General features: G+C 34.9%; 1 protein-coding gene across 1 annotated transcript in view; it reads right to left on the minus strand.

Annotated features, from left to right (window-relative positions):
• The window catches only part of LRP1B (LDL receptor related protein 1B), a gene marked incomplete at its 5' end in the record, with an annotated part of 645,110 nt that overhangs the window by 174,176 nt on the left and 452,075 nt on the right, over positions 1–18,859 (minus strand). The window contains 6 exons of the mRNA XM_083865658.1: positions 1,438–1,665; positions 2,850–2,981; positions 9,328–9,572; positions 10,140–10,304; positions 12,803–13,007; positions 13,739–13,936. Coding sequence (XP_083721784.1) covers positions 1,438–1,665; positions 2,850–2,981; positions 9,328–9,572; positions 10,140–10,304; positions 12,803–13,007; positions 13,739–13,936 — 1,173 coding nt within the window. The remainder of the gene's footprint in view (positions 1–1,437; positions 1,666–2,849; positions 2,982–9,327; positions 9,573–10,139; positions 10,305–12,802; positions 13,008–13,738; positions 13,937–18,859) is intronic.

Genomic DNA, 18,859 nt, shown 5'->3' on the forward strand with positions numbered 1-18,859 from the left:
ACAAAGGACACCAAACACACAGTCCTTGACCCATTTTAAATTGTTCCCCTGCCCTTCTGGGTTTTTTTTTTTTCTCTGCTTGGAGGAACTAGAAAATAAGCATTTCATACTCTTAAAAAGATTAAAGTATGACTTGGCATCTTTGTGGCACTGGCATAAGACTTCACCCAACGAGAATCCCACCAGGATGTGCTTACAAAGCTTATTTTGTTCTTATAAGAAGTATAAAAATATAACTGTGAGCAAATGAGATAGTTTACACATAATAAATAGTCCTTACAATGTTTTGATGTGCCAGAACATTGTAATTTTCTCTAACTTATTATACAATAAGTTACATCTGGAACAAAAAACCAAAAAAACAAACAAAAACCCACAAAAAAAATCTACCACAGAAGCTACCATAATAAAAGGAATATGAAAGAATAGTATATTTCTTTTGGTTTCATTAAGTTCCTTGACAAGTTCAGTGAATTTTCTATAATAAACAACATTTTTATTCTACTAGTTTAAGAAAAAAGCAAGCAACAAGTCCCTCTGTTGGGCACCTGAACACCTGATATAAAGATCTCTGGGAGGCATTCTAAGCTGTGTTCTCATTATTGGGACTGAAAAACATATCTGATTGTTAATAAAGTTGTCCCTGAGATAGCAGGAAAAAAAAAAAAAAAAAGCAGCCACACAAAATAAATGAATTCACAGCCTACAAAATGGAGAAATTGCCATATTTGTCCAAACATTTTCCAAAATGTGCTAACACAGAAGTAATTTCTTCTAAAAAGTGATACAAGGGGCAGAGCTTGAACCAATTCTTTTCTAATAAATAATTAACTGTATGGTTCATTTGTTCTCTGAGTCAGAAAAGGTCTGATCTTGCACAACTGGTTGTAGCAATCTGATATAAACTTTATATTCATTAAGTTTCTGTATTTATGTACATATTCTGAACAGAAAAAAAACACATTACACCAGTCTCACCAAAATTACCAGGCTGCCATGTTGTGGTTTCACCAATGGTGCCAAAGCTGAAAGATCTGCATGGACTGGAAAGAGAAAACAACCCTGACAGAGCCAGTTTAATTTCTAGGTCAACACAGGTAGCCAAAGGACATAGGAAATCCTTCAGTGCAAAGCTATGTCATGATACTGTGCTTCTCCTGCTTTTTATCTTTATTCTTTCTACCTTCAAGACATTTGTTTCCTTTTTTCACTATACATTTCAATCTTGTACAAAATCAATGCAAAATTACAGCCCAATTTGTTTACATAAAATTGAATTGTGAATCAGTATAGTGAACTAGAATCCTAAAGAAAAATCAGTTATCCAATACCAGAGCAAGGCACACATATCAAGAACTTTCATGCTCCTATTTTAACATCTCATAACACACATTTATCTAGAAGGAATTATTTTTACTTCAATGCTATGCTGTTTACCTCTTGAAATAATGGTTTCTAAGCCCGTCCCATTGATGAAGGCACGTTTGATGGTCTGTGTTTTCACATCAGTCCAGTATAAACGTTCCTCAACAGCATCGAAATCTATGACTGTCACATCATCAATGTCAGGAACGGTGAAGGCTGTGATGAAGTTGAAATATGGGTTCTCTATGTCCACTCCTCTGATTTCTGAACGCCTCGCATAAAGAAGAAACTTCTTTCTTTCTGTTAGAAAAAGGGAAAGCATCATTCCTCATCCTCTTCACATCTCTAACAAAAAACAAAGTCATTTGTTGCAGATCACTTGACTAATGTGTAAATGATGTTTATGAGTGATTAAACTCCTCCAGAAAACCTGCAGCCTGGTGACACTTGAGAAATAATGTTACAGAGTATAAAAATCACAGAAAAAAATAAGAATTAGGTATATTTGACATTGTTACCAATCCACTAAATCAATATGGTCTTAGGAGTGTGAAAGAAAAATAAATGTTGAAAATGTTATTTCATACATTTTACCCTCTTTAGTCCACTCAAACAAATTATGTTTCACCTGCACATCATAACAGATATTAATATTTGATATCTCAGGATATCAGATTCACTGTAAAAGGGAAGTTTTGCAAACAGTCAATGTGTGTGTGAGCAGTGAAGAGCAAACAGCTGGAACAAAAAGGGCAATTTGGTTGTTCTAATTTACACTTTCACTGGTGAAAAAGGATGATAAATTAAAAGCAAAGCAGAGCTCTTCTTTTAATCTCAAAACTCCAAATGATTGAAGCAAGTGCCTGCAAATGAACAACAAAAGTAACTTTTTTCCCTGCAATACCCCTGACGTGCCAAAATATTATTTTCTTTTCTATTTCTTGAATTTTATTAATCAACATTAGAAAGGCTAACTTAGTACAAGGTTTTAGAGATAATACACACAATTATTTGACATTTCAAGGGGTTTTAGAGCTTAAAAGTGTTTATTGCATTTTTTTATAAAATTCCCCTGCAAGGATGCACTTCTAATATTTACCCTTTGTTTTATAATCCTTGAAAATGAGACTAAGACAATTCTAGAGCAGGTAGAGATTTAAGCTATTAAGCATCTTTTTGTCATTCAGCTTACCTGACTCAGTGTTGGGATGATGCAGGTCTCAGTATAAAGCTTTGTGTTTTGCAGAGATAAATTTTATGAACACATCACACTCACCAGCAGCACAAAGAAACAGCTGTGGCAGCAAATATCAAAGCACCACAGACCTCAACTCTTAGAGTAAGCCATTGATTCTCAAAAAAAAAGCAGATTCTCCTTTAAAATGCACCATCAAAAAAGCACAGCAGAGATTTTATTTGTAACATTAATTTGCCCATTGATTCGAAAATCAATGCAATTGCCAGGCTGTGGGAGGGAAACTTACCATAACATGTTTTTTTGTCTGAAGACAGTTTCATCAGGTGTGGACAGGCACAGGCAGCACTTCTGTTGTGATTGATCAGACACATGTGGGAGCAGGGACCCTTGCCCTCGTTAGCAGCACAAGGGTTGGGAGCTAAAACAGAATCATTGAAACACACAAAATGTAAAAACTTGTTAAAATTAAGGTTTGTCAAACAGTTGTGAGAAGGGAAAAATTGTGTCTGAAGACAAACCCAGTCTAAGTGAGTAACTGAGCGTGTGCTTTAATTATTTTTATAGGCTAATATTCAACTCTAGTCCAAGAATATATATATATAAATTTTGTTTTCTAATGCAGCCCCAACTTATAATTGTAACTTTAGAAGTCAACTGGATATAATTTTCCCAGGGAGATATTAATTTTGCAGCCTTCTCACGAGATTTAAATCTTACACTCTTAATCAAGACACATGGGATTAAAAAAAATGTCAGCATGATGAGGACCTGAGAAACAGATTTAATTGTGTGAAAGAAATAGTCAAAGCTTAGATTATAAGATGAATTATGGTAAATTCAATGTTTCCTCTCAATTTCATTTCCCTACTAGAATATCAGTTGGAAATCTAATACACAAAATGTGAAAGGGGAAAAAAAAACCAAACCAAAACAAAGCAGAGCAAAATATTTCTATTTTTCTCAAAGAAAACTGTTCCTAAGTGTAGGTTTTCACAAGTCACTTCCTATGGCTCACTGATTGAATAAAATATCTTTGAAGAGCAGGAAGAAAGCTGACCAGAGAAGACCCCTTAGTATTACAAAACCTGGAAACCATTCTTATCATCTTCATTCCTTGTTATCAACCCCAAAGCTCCAGAGCATTGATGAAGAGACATTTCAAGCATGAACAGAAAGTAATGTTGACTCTTTCTTTTGTAAAAAACCAAAACAACCCTTTGAAAATTAACATTGATGAAAAGGGAAGTGCAATTGACTGACTCAAAGACAAACTTATAATTAACAAAGCCAATTAGCGTAGGATATATTCCTCTGCTAGGCTGCAGTACAACTAATTAGATAACCACAGCAATCTAATGTATGAAGTTCCTTAAAAAATAAATTTAGTTCAAACCCAAGCAGTAAAATTTGAAGACAAAGTTTTCTTCATTGAACCATTCTTTCTTTCCACAGGTTCATGCTTCCTTAAACTTATCCAGCAGTTCCTGAATCCTTTAACTACTTCTCTAACCTGTACTTAAGGAAGAAAAGAAGCTTTCAAAATCTTGGGAAAAACAGGTTAATTATAATTGTAGCCATCATTTTATCTAAACAAACTAACTAACAAAAAAACCCACCAAAACCAAAAAACACCACAGGCTTTTACTATTTTCTATAAAATCATCACATTTTCCCCTTTAAAGCACTGGCAGCACTGGAGGCCACTCAGCCTTTCCCAGAAATTAGAAAAGAGGAATGTTTATTTGACATCACTTTTCTGGTATCAATAGGATCACTGAGAGAAAATCTGGGGTGGAATAAGTTCACAACTTCATGTGGAAGACAAAGAAAATGTTGAGTTAAAAAGAGACTGAATTTAACAAGGCTCAAGGAATCTTTCCAATTATTAATACACTATTAGCAAATAGAAGTAATTTATCCCTATGAAGCATCAGAAACAAAACACAACTTAAGAGTTTTGAAAACATTGTGAAGGAGATCCCAGAATCATTTCTGTTGTAAGGGATCTCAGGAGACAAATCAGAGATTCAACCTCCTGCAATTTTTGGACATTTCTTTTCACAAGTGCTGCAAGACTGTAAAAGTTTGGTCCTGTGTTTTGCAGAGGAGCATTTCCTTCCATTTATTTGCCAATACAGAGAATTAATTTCTGGGAAACTTCAACCTCTCTGTGTGCATACAACTCTCTGTGACAAGGATTTACTTTGGGCCTAAGAATAATTAATCTCTGCATTGTCTTTCCATGGAAGTATTGTTTTATGGAATATATGGAATTTAAAAATAATAAACAGAATAAAAAAAATTTAAAGGTATGCTGGTTAATGATCATTTTAAAGAGAATGTTGTGGTTCAAGTGTGCTCCAATCATCCACCAAGAGGAGTCAGTGCAATTCACTGACTGTGCACTGTTCACATCCCAACTCCCTCCCACATTGCACAGAACACAAAACTGGTGGGAAAGGAAGTGTTATAAAGCAGATGTGTTTGTTTCCACATGAATGCACAAGTCTGGGAGCAAAGTACCATGATCTAAACATTACCTCCAGCAGCACATATTTATACATTCCTTTCATATTCATACTGCTTGCACTGAATAACAGCTAAGCCTCCTCTTTATTTTCTAATAAAAACTAATTCTCCTGAGGGCACATTGTTATTGCTCCGACTCTCAAAATTTTGGCTTTTTTTATTTCCTCGTGCTCATTCTAACACTTCTATTTCTATTGTGAATAAGCTCATAAGCATTTGTTACCTTTTCCATGCCATTTATGATTTCACAGACTGCCACCATACAGAAGCCTGTCTATAAATATTTCCAGCAGCATCAGCCCAGCTGTCCCCAGACCAAAACCTGTCCCACACCCTTGATCAGCCTGTCAGGCTTCCTTGATGTGCTGTATGTGATGTGTATATGTATTCCAGCTGTGGGAGTGATATGGATTTATACAACATCACACTTCACTACCTGTGCTGCTTTATTCCTTTTCCTGATCATTTCCACCAATCTATTTTCCTCTTGATCACAGCAAGCCACTGAACTGGCATTTTCCCCAGCTGGACAGCCCTTTTCATTATTTGATTGATTTCCAGTGCTGATTGCTTGTCTGTCTGCTCCTCTCACAGTGCTGTGCACAGATCCACACACGTCACTCCTGTCACATCTCTTGACTGCCCTCTGAAACTTCATTTAAACAAAACACTCATTTTCCTTGACCAGTAACCCCTAAAAACAACCCCCTCTGACATTCCATCAGCAGCCGACAAATGAACACTTACTGTGACAACCTCTCAATATGCATTTCCTACGACCAACTTATCCCCTGTATTAACTTCACTTTGAGCTTGTCCCTTTGTGGCACCAGATTTCAGCCAGACAAAGTTTGATCTCACACTTTAACAGTGCACAAAATGTTTGAATTCTGCCTAAACTTTCAAACATCTGCACCACAGTCACATCAGAAGGTGCTTTCAAATTGCTGACGGTCGATTCCCACTCATATTTAAAGCCAGTTACTGATTTAATCCTCTGCTCACTGTCAATACTTCCAATGGAATTGCTTTCCCTAAGGCCAAACTACTCAGCCAAGTTAAATCTTTATACTGCCCATTATATCTGATTATTTTAGCACTGATCTTTGAAATTTGCAGGTTAGCATTGATCAGATGTGTAAGTTCTGGAGTAAATATTTATTTCCTCTAATCACTCTGTTTCAGTTTTTAATCATTCACTTCAAAAATTAGACAGCAGCAAAATTTACATATTCACCACAAAACTAAATAAACAGGAATACTCTTATAACAAAGCACAAGTCTTGATAAAGCCAAGAAAAAGCATATGGTTTTATATCTATATATAATTATTACTATTATATATATAATGATTATATATATATATTTCAGTATATATATTTTGCATCATTTAAGAAACACATACCAAACCTTCTCCTACCTTTGAAGTATGAAAAACATATACAAGCTCTCAAAGTAATATATATATTCATATATAAGATCTCAAAGTAATAAAGTTTTTTAGTTCTCCTCATCTTAAGCTGCATTTCTGTAAGAGTTTATTATTTTAAACAGCTGGCAATCTGTGACTCAATAGAACATTGCAAAACATGAAGTTAAATGTTCTTCATTTTTTAATTACAAAAGATCCCAGTGGTACAAATATACTTTCTATTCAACAGTTATTGTACTGTTTGTCCTGATTTCTAAATAAAAAATTAATCTTTTATTAAACATTATATAGAAAGGAAAATAATGTCATAGCCATGTTTGGTTTTTAATTTTAATTCAAATTAATACCCTAGAGAAATAAATTTTTAAAAAGGGGAAGTGTGAGAAATTCACAGCTTTGTGTTTTCAAGCTGTGATCCTTCCAATGCTCTATATTTACTCCTCTTGTCACCAGCCTCAGCAATGCACTGCTACAACTCCTCCTGACTAAACCAGACCTCCTTCTTTGCAACAAGTGGATTTTTAAAATACAATCATTGTTGAAAAAAGAAATAAATTAAAGTCTTCCTAGAAACCTTGTGTTTCCCATCTTAACAGCATTCCTGACACACAGCTCTGATTCTGGGAAGAGGAGTGGGCCTTGAGCTCACATTCCTGAGAATATTTTGCATTAGGGAAAAGTCTTCCACAATCCCCTGTGGTTTACTGACACAGCTGAATTTATCACCCAGACAAATATCTCACTTTAACTTCGCTACCTTAAATTAGCATCTGTCCTAGACTGACTCAAATCATCTGGCTTTAGGCTACCAGAGTTTATTTACCTCTGCTCTACTTCATTTCAATCAAAATAACTTCCTTGATAGGTATTAAAAACTAATAAACTTTCACCTGCACAGGTGACCCAGATGGAGATGAAAATACAAAATGTTCATCCTGCACTGCCCTATTCATACTGACAATTTGCAGTGTAAATCTACTGTTAATTTTGTTTTAGGATTCTAACCTGAATCCTGTCTTGTTAATTTATTGCAAAATAGCTACAAATCCTAAGGAAAAATTAACAAGTAATCAGGCTGTATCGTTATTTCTTTAGCTTAAATAAAAAGGTACTGGAGATTTGGAGAAAGGAATTGCTTCTGCTGGAAGACAATAACTTAGAGCAAACCCAGAAGGCCAATCATAAATCAGAATCCAGTGTTTTCTACACCATAAAATAGAAGCTTCAATTACACAACTTGATCCTTGAACTTCTTGATTTTGGCAAAAAACAGCTGAAGGCTCCTCTGCAGCTTTTCCTTGCCTGGAGGCCAAGATATCTGTGACTGTGAACAGTGCCTGATGTCTCCCTGGGCTACAGAATCCCTCTGAAGATGCTGTCTGGCCCCAGTCCAAACAGAAAAGGAGTTGTTCTTTTTCTGGCAGCGAGAAAAGGCAAATAGCAACTCTGCTGCTACTCTAGAAACACCAAATACGGAACACAAATCCCAAAGTTCAGGAGGGGACCAATGAAAAGAAAATTCCCAAAAACTCTCAAGCAAACAGAAACACCCAAAAATCTGAAACTAAGCAAAACAAAAAAAAAGAAACAAGAAAAAAACTTATTTGAAAGGTGTGTGCAGAGATGCATATTTACTACTCCTTTATTTTAACCAGCTGGGCATATATATTATTTTAAGCAGAAATCAGTTTTTATAATGCCCCAAAAACTAAATTCTGAAGAAGGGAAATAAATGGCTTATTTCAGAAAGTAACAAAGTCCAAGAGAGACTTGCCATCCACTGAAAACCCGGAACATTCATTTTCATTATTATTTTAAAATAAAAGCATCAGAAAAATGTATCCTGACAATTTATGTCACCTGTTGAGAGGTGACAGTTTTCACCATGCTTGTGTACACTAAACAACGCCTTTCCTTTATTGCGTCTACTAGTAGAGAGCATTCTTCAGATCTTTTGCCTTCCAGAGTACAGTGAGAATTTTACTTGCTGGTACTCATTTACATTAGAGCTTTAGCCATAGTTTTCTATGTTTTCTATGTTTTTTCTATGTTTTCATAGTTTTCTATAATTAATGCAGAACTGGGTTTCAATACATTTACACAGCCATCTAAAGTTGTCAGGATTTGAAGTTTTTAAGATTGCTCACGACCTACTAACATAAAAGTCTAAGTGCCTTACTCAGCACTACAAACCCTGGATGAAAAGAAAAACAAAATTTCACTTCTTGGTATTAATAAAAAGAACAGCAAGAAGTATTCATGAGATCAATTCTAAAACAGTATTGTATTAACATCAACTTCTTGCCAGAAAAGTTGAAATTTATCCAGAGAACATGAAAGATACTGTAACTTATTGGTGGATCATTCTCAGGTGGTATTTTTTGCTTTCTAATATTTATGTACAAAATAATCGCTGTCTTTTGTTAGATTTGTTTTGTTTTATTTTATTGTGTATATTATATACACAATATAAGATGTTTTATTATGTATATTATATAAACAGTAAAATTCATACTGATTTTTTTTCATCATTGCTATTTTGCCTGGTACATTTTAACCTATACAAATTTATCTATCTAGATATACATACCCCATAAAAACTTCTGCCATGTGGGTTGTGTACTTTTGACTTCGATACAACAGTTACAGGAAAAATAATATACATATATTTATATATTAAAAGGATATGGATTTCCCCCCTCAGAGGAAGAATAATTAATTATTCTATTAATAATAAAGATATTTATATATAAAAATAATACTTATTTCCCACTCAGTAATAAATTATTCTATGAACATTCACCTTGTGGCTGACGACTCGGATGATAAATCTGGAGATCAAATGGCTGAGCACTTGTTTTTTGTATGACACTGACATTTTGGCCAGTCCATTTGTTGGCTTTGGCGAGGGTATTGGTCCTCCAATCTGTCCAATAAACTTCACTCCCATACAAAGAAACAGCAAAAGGGTGAGAAAGATATTCGTGACCCCGTATAATCTCTATCATGCTGGTTCCATCATACAATGCAGAATAAATGGCATCCGATCTACAAGACAACCCCAAATTTAAGATTATGTAATAATAATAATAATAATAATAATAATAATAATAATCACACAGCCATTATGAATATGAACCATATTTAAACTTACAGAGTAAGTAAAAAAAAACTTACTCTGCAAGAGTGGTAAAACCAAAGAATTTTTGCAGTGCAATCATTGACTTTATAGATTATTTAGTTCATATTATGAATTTAACTAGACATATGAAACACTGCTTTGTATAATGCTTTAATTTACTTCAACGCTGTGAGAAATACAACAGAAAAAATCAGTTTTTTTCAGATGAGCTTAAAAATTAATGAACTAAGTGGTGCTTTGCATGGATGAGTGCCAGTGAGGACATTTGGGAACTGCTCCCTAAGGCACAGGGAGCCAGGAGCCACGGGTGACCCCACAGCTGGATTATGAATTAAATAAATGTACACACTGTACATGTGCCTGCCCAGGGCTCTTCATGTCCATAACTAAATTCCACTTGCACAGCAGTTCACGTTTCTGCATGGAGGAATGAGGATTTCTCAGTGACCACAAGGATGCTGTGACCACTTTACCTGGCATCTGTCCACACGATTCTCTTCTCAAAGTGATCCACAGTGAGGCCATTGGGCCAGGCTCCAGTGTCCATGTCCTTGTAGATGATCTTCCTCTCTGCCCCACTCATGGAAGCGGATTCAATGCGAGGGAAATTTGCATCCCAGTCTGTCCAAAACAGAATTCTGGTGAGAGGAAAAGGAAAAGAAAGAGGGGTAGAAGAAAATATTAAAGCATGAAGGAAAATCTGAAATGATTTGTGAGACAACAGTTGAAAAGGTTCAACCATTTACATGTTTTAAATGAAAGGATTAAATACAGATCAGTTTGGGTCTCTATATAAATTCCTCAGGGTAACATACAGATAATATTTCATTCTACGGGTTAGAGACATAATGAAAATAAAGAACTTAAAAAAAACCCAAACAACCTCTAGGGATTTAATAGCATTCCATTTTCCATGTCCATTTATACAGTGGCAGCTTGCCTTCTCTTCCCTCTATAATTAGAAACCCAGCTCATTAAAAGAAATTATAATGAGAACCTTTGAAAGCAATCCACGGATAAGAGGGATGGAGAGGGGAGAATGGGAAGAAAGGTGATTTGAGGTAGCAGGGATCAAGGAACAGGCTAAACAAGAGATTTTGAGCTACTCTTAAGAGTGTTCTAATGAAGACTCCTGGATTTTGGTATGTCGTTAATGAATTTTATACAGATTACATTTGCTAAGAAAACTTCAAAGACAGGTTTTATTGTCGCCTCTCTCAGTTTTGTACAATCTCAAATGTTTTTCTAATAAGGAGGACTTTCATTATTATAACCAAAGAAGTGTCTTGTTAAATAACAAAAGCAGCATCACCAAGAAGACAGAAAAAAACCTCGAAATGCTCTTTGATTACTGAATTTTCAACATCACACAGACTCGTTAAAGAGAAATTATACTTTTGATAGGAAAACTTGTGGTTAGTTGTACAGAGTTGATTGCAAAGAGCCAGACTTCAGCAAAACTTCTGATGAGTCTTTGCATTTCCCTCTAAAAGACCTTCAGCCTTAACAGTCAGGGACGTTCACAGGATGAGCCCATTGGTGCTGTTTGCTTCTTTCAGTGCTGAATTCCTGTTTGTGCAGACTGGGACAGGGATGTGTTTATCTCCAGATGATTATTTTACACACATCTGCACTGTGTGTGTGGACTGAGCACACCTGCTCAGCCCCACTGCAGGCTGGAGTGCAGCTCAGGCAGCTCTGGGATACAGGATTTGTGCTCTCCTAACACAACTCTTTTCCTTGAATCCCCAGTGTTTACTCGTATTCATTTGTGAAAGGATTGAGGAGCTATTCCTGTCCATGTTGAAAGATTTTTTTCTCTTTCCTGACTTCTAACAAAACGTAGCATCAATTCCTTCCAGCTCCTCATAAGGCAGATTAAGCCTTCAGTTTCAAGAAGAGTGGTGATTTGATTTCTTTTTTCCCTCCCAACTATTTAATTTGAACAACTTCTCTGCCAATTTTTCTGCCAACAGGATGCCTCTTTTTAAAGATCTTTATAGATAAGCGATGCACACTGTAAATAAGCTTTCCAACATCTCAGCTGGAAACAAAAAGGAACAAAAGTCTTAATCATTAAAGCACCTACATTCTAATTCACGATTTAGGTCCCAGAATTTGGGACCTTTATCAATTTTTATTTTTATGTACACAGATTTGCTTCTGAGAGAAACATTCAGTGAAGACACATGACAGACCATAGCCAATTCCTAAACAAAATTAAATATCGTGACTTTGAAAACAGGTCAGTTGTGATATTTTTGGCCATACTTAATTTTTAGTTGGTGGTTTGTCACTTTTGTTGTGTTTTTCTGAATGTTTTCAGTTGTTTGGATTTTTTTTCCCCTCTCTGAAAGAGCAATAATTTTGGGAAGAGGATGGAGCTATTGAATATATATAATATTCTGGTTTAGAGCATACCCCTAATGAATAGGTAAAAAAAATACTGATAGGAGCTGGCAAGTATTATCTCCACTTTATGCTGGCAAGCATTATCTCCATGAAAATCAAACACAGAAAGTGGCATTTGCCTCACTCAGCCCTTAGGCTTCCAGTAACATCTAAGCTTTTTAAAATCCCACAAAAAAAACCAAAACCAAAACCAAAACAAACAAACAAACAAACAAAACAAACCACAAACCACAAACAACCAAAAAAAAAAAAAAAAAAAAAACACCAAACCAAAAAAAAACCCCAACCCCCCCAAAAAAAAACTAGATCAATAAAAACAAAAACCAGCCAACCAAAAATTACAAAGAGCCGAAATAAAAAAAAAAAAAATAAATTGGTCTGAGTGAGAAGAATCACCTAAATCTGGCCATTAACCACACAGAAATGTTAGACTAAATGCTACAGTTATCATCCACATAAAAAAAAATAAAAAAATAAATGAAACAACAACATGGCAAGGCAAGTAATTTGCCAACTAAAAGATCCCCTTTTTAATCCTTTTCATCTAGGAAAAAACACACTAATATTGGACTCTTTATCATTCAACATACACTTTCAAAAACTATCAAAGATTAGTTAGAAACTAATTAGCAAAAAAAGGAAATGAAACAAATATCACATTTAAACATCTTTCAAATGCTTCACAAGAAGCAAAAAAATTACTGTTTTTATAAATTATAATTACCCATATCTGGGATCCAAAGCAATGGCCCTGGGATGCTCCATGGCTCCAGCTATTAAAGTTGTCCTCAAAGTGCCATCGAGTTTTGCCACTTCAATTTGGTCCAAATTGCTGTCGATCCAGTAAATGTTTCCTGCTATCCAATCTACAGTCAGACCTTCAGGAGTGGCCAGCCCATGCTGCACCACAACCTCAATGGCACTAACACCTTAAGGAAAAAGAAAAAAAAAAATAAGAAAGAAGAAGAAAAAAACCCCCAACAATAAAAAAAAAAAAAAAAAAAAAAAAAGGAAAAAGAGAGGAAAAGAGATTCTTGAAGAACTTAATGTAGAGACAGGTAGAGTGAGCATGGACATACAAAAGTTTATCAGATGTTCTTGCAGTGGATTCTGCATTATTTGGGGTTTGTTTTTTAGATGATAGCACTGGAACATACATTTCAACAAGGGAAATTTTACAGAAACTTTTTTGTATATATTATGAGATTATATTGAGTTATTGGCCATCAATATGTCAGCAGAGCCAAGAAAAAGTCTTTCTGGATGCTATAAAATTTTGGAGCAGAATCTTTTACCTAGTGAGATCATTAGACATCAGATAAATTCTTATACTTATTATACTTATTATATATAAGGTGAAGATAAACTAAAAACTAAAAGGAAATAAATCAATATTGCACTCATGGACTAGGAAGAAACACCAGTTCTTTGCATTTGTGATTTCCTTCCCCCCAAATCATACTGCAAAAGGAAACCTTGATAACTGAAGGTTTTTTCTGCCTGGAAATGAAGTACAACCATGTTACACCCCTTTTCAAAGGCAGAACTCCATCATAAATTCTGTTTCTGTGAATGGCAATTCAGTTACAGCTGATCAGGTCAAGCACCCTGTAACCACAGGTGTTTTTGCTGTTAAGAAAAATAAAGATTCAGTCCTTACCTCCAGTATCAGAGAGTTTGCCTCTGTAAATTTTGTCCTCCACCACGTCTGTCCAGTACAGTAAACTCTGACTGAAATGAAAATCCAGGGCTATTGTATTTCTCAAACCAGGAACCAGGAGGCTGTAGTCACGCTTGTGAAGATCAATTTTTCTGATCTCGTGTCGAATAGAAAAAATGATGAAAGCCTCAAATGGATCTGGAAGATGAGAATTAAACATTTCAAAGGAATAATAAGAAAGATATTGCTACAAATTGATATAAATGACAAGCGGAAGGTGAACAACAGAATACTTTATCAGGAGAAAGAGATGATTAAAACAATTCATCTTTTGATAAGGAGTCTTTCAATTACTTTTTTAGTCTAACAGACTTCTTAATTCTCCCTTCTAGCATTATCTTTGATCCCAACTAGAGATATTACACATTAAATTTGGGAATATCAGACTCAACAGTTGAAATGTATTTTGTAGCTCTAGCACAGTGAGTCCATAATTAGAGCTGTAAAAAGCCACATTATCAAATTTAAAATCTGCTTCTCGAAAGAAAAATGAAACCATTAAAACAGAGATAGTTTCAAAGGCCAATCAGCTGAAACAATTAACTGACACATAAAGTACCTTTTGAACGGACAGTGTACCTTGTGTTTTCAATTGAAGCACTTAAAAAAACCCTTCATGCCAAACTAACAAGCAGAAAAATGAACATTTTGTGTGCTTACTGATACATGTCATCACAAATCCAGCTTCCAACGACTTTCTCCTTCCACTGTTACTGAATTAGTGCTACATGATTTGTGCCAGTGAGTTGATACCAAGGTGCATAAAAATATGTGTAAACTTGATCAGCAGTGGTCAAGCAGACTACAAAATTGATTTTTTATTATAGTTCATACATAGATTAGGAAATGTTTTTCAAGCAAGTAGCTGTGTTAATAAAACAAACGAGGAAGACAAAACGTTGGATTCTACAAACTGTTGAATCCACTCAGTATATCCACTTTGATAAAGCTATTTTTTCACAGCAATTCCCTGTGGGGAAGCAGATGTTCCCCCCAAAACTCTCTGACTTCGTTCTCCTAGAGTGAAACACAGATTACACTGGGAGGTTGGCTTTCCATACAACTAGTTATTTATGTAGAAGATTATTGGCAGTTTATGGCAATACTCCTGCTCCTCAAGGCTCCTGAGAGTCTGTGAAAATACCCAGTTTATCTACTGAACATTTTACTGTTCACTTCCTCCTGCAGCTCCTCTTATTCTGATACCCACTGCACACACACAGAATTATCTGGAATGTTTTAGGCCAATCAGCAGAGCTGTGCTTCAGCTCTCAAAGAACTTGTTCTCAATCTGGCTTGAACTTTCCAAATGACCTTCCTGTTTGTTAAAGCGATGAATGACTTTCTGCAAAGCAAATTCTTCAAAGCTCTGCAGTGGTTAAATAATTCAGTGCAGAACAGGATCACTCCCATTAGCAGTTGTTTCACAAGCACCAGTTATCTGAACTTGAGACACACTTCAATGGCACTTCCCAAATTCTGATTAATTGGCAGCCATTATGCAGGAGGCTACTGATCTGTGTTTTTTTTTTTTTTTTTTTTTTGGGGTTTTTTTTTTTGGGTTTTTTTTGGAAATTCCAATGCATAAAAACACAGTCCATAATCCTCACCAGTAGCTTTTTTGGTATTTCTCAGTAAGTAAAAATGCAATGGGAGAAGAAGAAACTTAATAAATGTGTGCTAGGTTGGATTGGTTTTTTTTATCAAAGTAGAAGAAGTAGAGTTTAAGATAAATAACCTACAGTACGAATTATCTTTATGAAAAGGATTGAAGTTCAATGGGGTCTTGACAATTGAAATTTACAATTGAAATAAACACTAGAAAACCCTGGTCTTGGCTGACAACAGCCTGCAGCACTGCACCCTCCTCTGAGCACAGCTCTTGGAGAGTGTGGATCAATACAGAAATACAAGAGGAAATGCTGCAGGTGTTCCAAGAGGTCTGGAAATCATGGCCTGCAAGGGAAGGAGGAATAATCTGGAGCTGCTTATTCTAAAAAAATGGAATGAGATGATGAGAATAAAATTCCCTTAAGACATAAAAGGCTTATGAATTGAAAAAGGGGAAAAATCCGGTTTTCTGTATAAATAACAAGTAGGGCAAGGATTAAAGGCTTAAACTGGACCAGGAAGACTCAGAAAGACCAGAAAAACAAAAATCTTCTGGAGAGTGAGTCAACAAAACATTTCACCCCTGGGAAACTTGGAGTTTAGCACTGAAGGAGTCCTGAAGGTCTTGGAAAGCTGATAAACAGCAGCAGTATTAGCCAGGCTTTGATGTTCCTTCCAACCTGATCATTCAATGGCTCCATAAAATCAGCTGCATTACAGTGATTTGGAATTTTCAGGCTCAATCATTTTTTAATTTTTTTTTAAATTATGTTTCCATCACCCAATAAACCCAAAATTTGATATTATTTTCCTGATGTATTTCTAGAAATCGAGAGCAAGTTCTTTTTATTCTGCAAACTGATTAAAAGCACTTCTGTAAAGTCTCAAATCAAGGTAATGGTAATTGGCAACATTCTTTAGAACTTTCAGGAAAATTAACTGTTAACAATTCATTAAAGTGCAGAAATGTATGATTTTTCTGATTTCATAAATGCCTCAGACATTTTGCCATAAAGGCTAGTGTATAAAATATATGAGGCAAACAAAGTATTAACTACATGAAAAGCAGTAAACCCCCCCCCCTCTGATAGAAGAAAAGTGCCTAAACAATGCCATCAAAAAAGACTCCATAAAGAATAATGCCTCCCATTTTCCAGTGGGTTAAATTTAAAATTCTTTCTTAGGAAAAATTCTGACTGAACCTAATTGTTTGATTGAAGTTTGCTGCACAGCAAACAATCTACAGTGTGCTTTCATGAAAATTACCTCAAAGAAAAACAATAAATTCATAAGGACTATGAAAAAAACCCTTCATTAAAAGTTTGACACAGCTCAGAGAGGTTTGGATTATTCCCCTTTCCATTTTAGGATTGAAAGGTACCTGGAAATTAAAACAAAATTGAGTTTCAAGCCAGCTAAGACAGATCAAACAGAGACACATCTCTTTAAAAATAAATAAAAACATAAGTAATAAAAATATTTATATGTGTGCAGTGTAATAATATATGTATGTACAGTGCAAACACATATATATTATTATTAAATAATATATTAAATATATCATTTAATAATATATATGTGTGTGCGCAGTGATATAACAATTGCCATTGCTTAGAAAAGGTGGACAGTCTGAAAGATTGAATGTAAACATGAAATTTAAATATCTTTTAAGAACAGTATCTTTTTCTTTCCCTGAATGCTTATTATCATTTAAAAGAGCAAGTGCAATATATCAGCACAACTTATTTTGAAATGTGTTCCAAGAGAAACCAGGAACACAAGTATGAAAATACATAATTTGTATTGAATTTCTATCTGAATAATGGAGCTCTGTAACACACTCTTAGCTCAATCAATACAAATTTAAATCGAAAGGAAACATTTAATGTTTGGGAAATCAGGATGGAACAATGCCAGAACAGCAACAAGCAAACAAGATGAAAACAAGAGACATGGAAAGTGAAGAAACTCTGAAAGAGACAAAAGACAACACTTAAAACCCTCAAGAAATGAAGACAACATAAGTAGAAATGAGATACAGCAGACAAAACTAAAAAAGGCTTTGAAAAGGAAACTAGAAAGAACTAAAAAGCTTGAATTGAACAGTTCTCTATCTACTTATTATTCTGTAACTCATTATATTTCTCTGGCAATTCATCAGATTCCTCTGACAAACACACCTTTTGATACTGAAATGCAATCAGGAAAAAAAATCCGAATCACATAATTCCTGCATTTTCAGCACTAATATTCCCATTCTAAGGGGCTCACAAACAAATGTCTTTAACATATTCTGAAAATGTGTTGCATACTAACTCTACATGTTATTGCTGTGTATTTGTGAAATGTTTCTTATACACAGGAAAATGTTATTTCAGATAAGAAAAAAAAAGGGCTAAAGGCCAGCATTCTCATTTTCTTCTGAGTAATTTATTTTTTCTTCTGGAAAACAGATTATAAGTTACTATTCTAATAGAACAGACATCTACTCCTGGTTCAAGGCATCTTAAATCACCATGTCTGTTTTAAAAATTATTTCATAACAACTGAAATTATTGAAATAGTAGTTTGGCATTTGGGGGACAGCTTATCTTCATAAGGTCACTTTGAACTTTATTTGGAATTGTATCATATAAAAGTTTTTTCTTCATTCTAAGTTCATCCAAGATCTCACGCCCAGAGACTTAAATGATGGGGATATTCTGAGCCTCACAGATTCACAGAAGAAACAAAAATTGTTCTCACTTTCCTAAAATGCCCTTCACACAGGCAACAACTGAAGTGTCAGAGGATCTGTCCTCCAGAGAACTCCCCGTGCCTTTTGAATTAAATAAACTGAACAGGGCCAAGATGACTTGTGCCTCTAAAAGCACATGCCATATTTAATATGGAATAATTTTGTCAGGGCTTTGATGGCATTAGGGTAGTACCATTACAGTTTGTAAAGAAAGGTATCATTTTTCTTTATATCAGCAGACATCACAGGTCTCAGATCATATATTTAGTATTACATTCTTTGAAAAAAAATCTGGAGAAATCAATTTGTGACTTCAGATTCTCACCAACATCAGTAAACATTAAGCAGAAATATCTCATGGGCTTAAGAAACCTGAGAAACTTTTCTTATTTTATAGCACAAGTGAGGATACTTCACTTTTTTTTCCCCATTTAGTTTCCAAATATTGGTCATTTCTACCTGATTTAGTTTAAAGTTTGTTTCAAGCTTTCCTCACATGAGTTGCTAACACTGTCTTAAATTCTTTTAATCCTCTAAATGCACTTTCTTCAATTACTGCAAGTGCCCGTACTATAGAAAAACCAGACTGATCAAAAATCATTAAGAACCAGACCAAAGCACTGACATAAAGCAAGAACTTTAACAGCAATCACTGCAGAGTAAGAATAAATAAATATACTAATATATCATATTTACTGAATTGTGAAATACCC

Source organism: Zosterops lateralis (genome assembly GCF_965231275.1).
Source record: "Zosterops lateralis genome assembly, chromosome: 7".
In the NCBI taxonomy this organism is placed as follows: Eukaryota; Metazoa; Chordata; class Aves; order Passeriformes; family Zosteropidae; genus Zosterops; species Zosterops lateralis.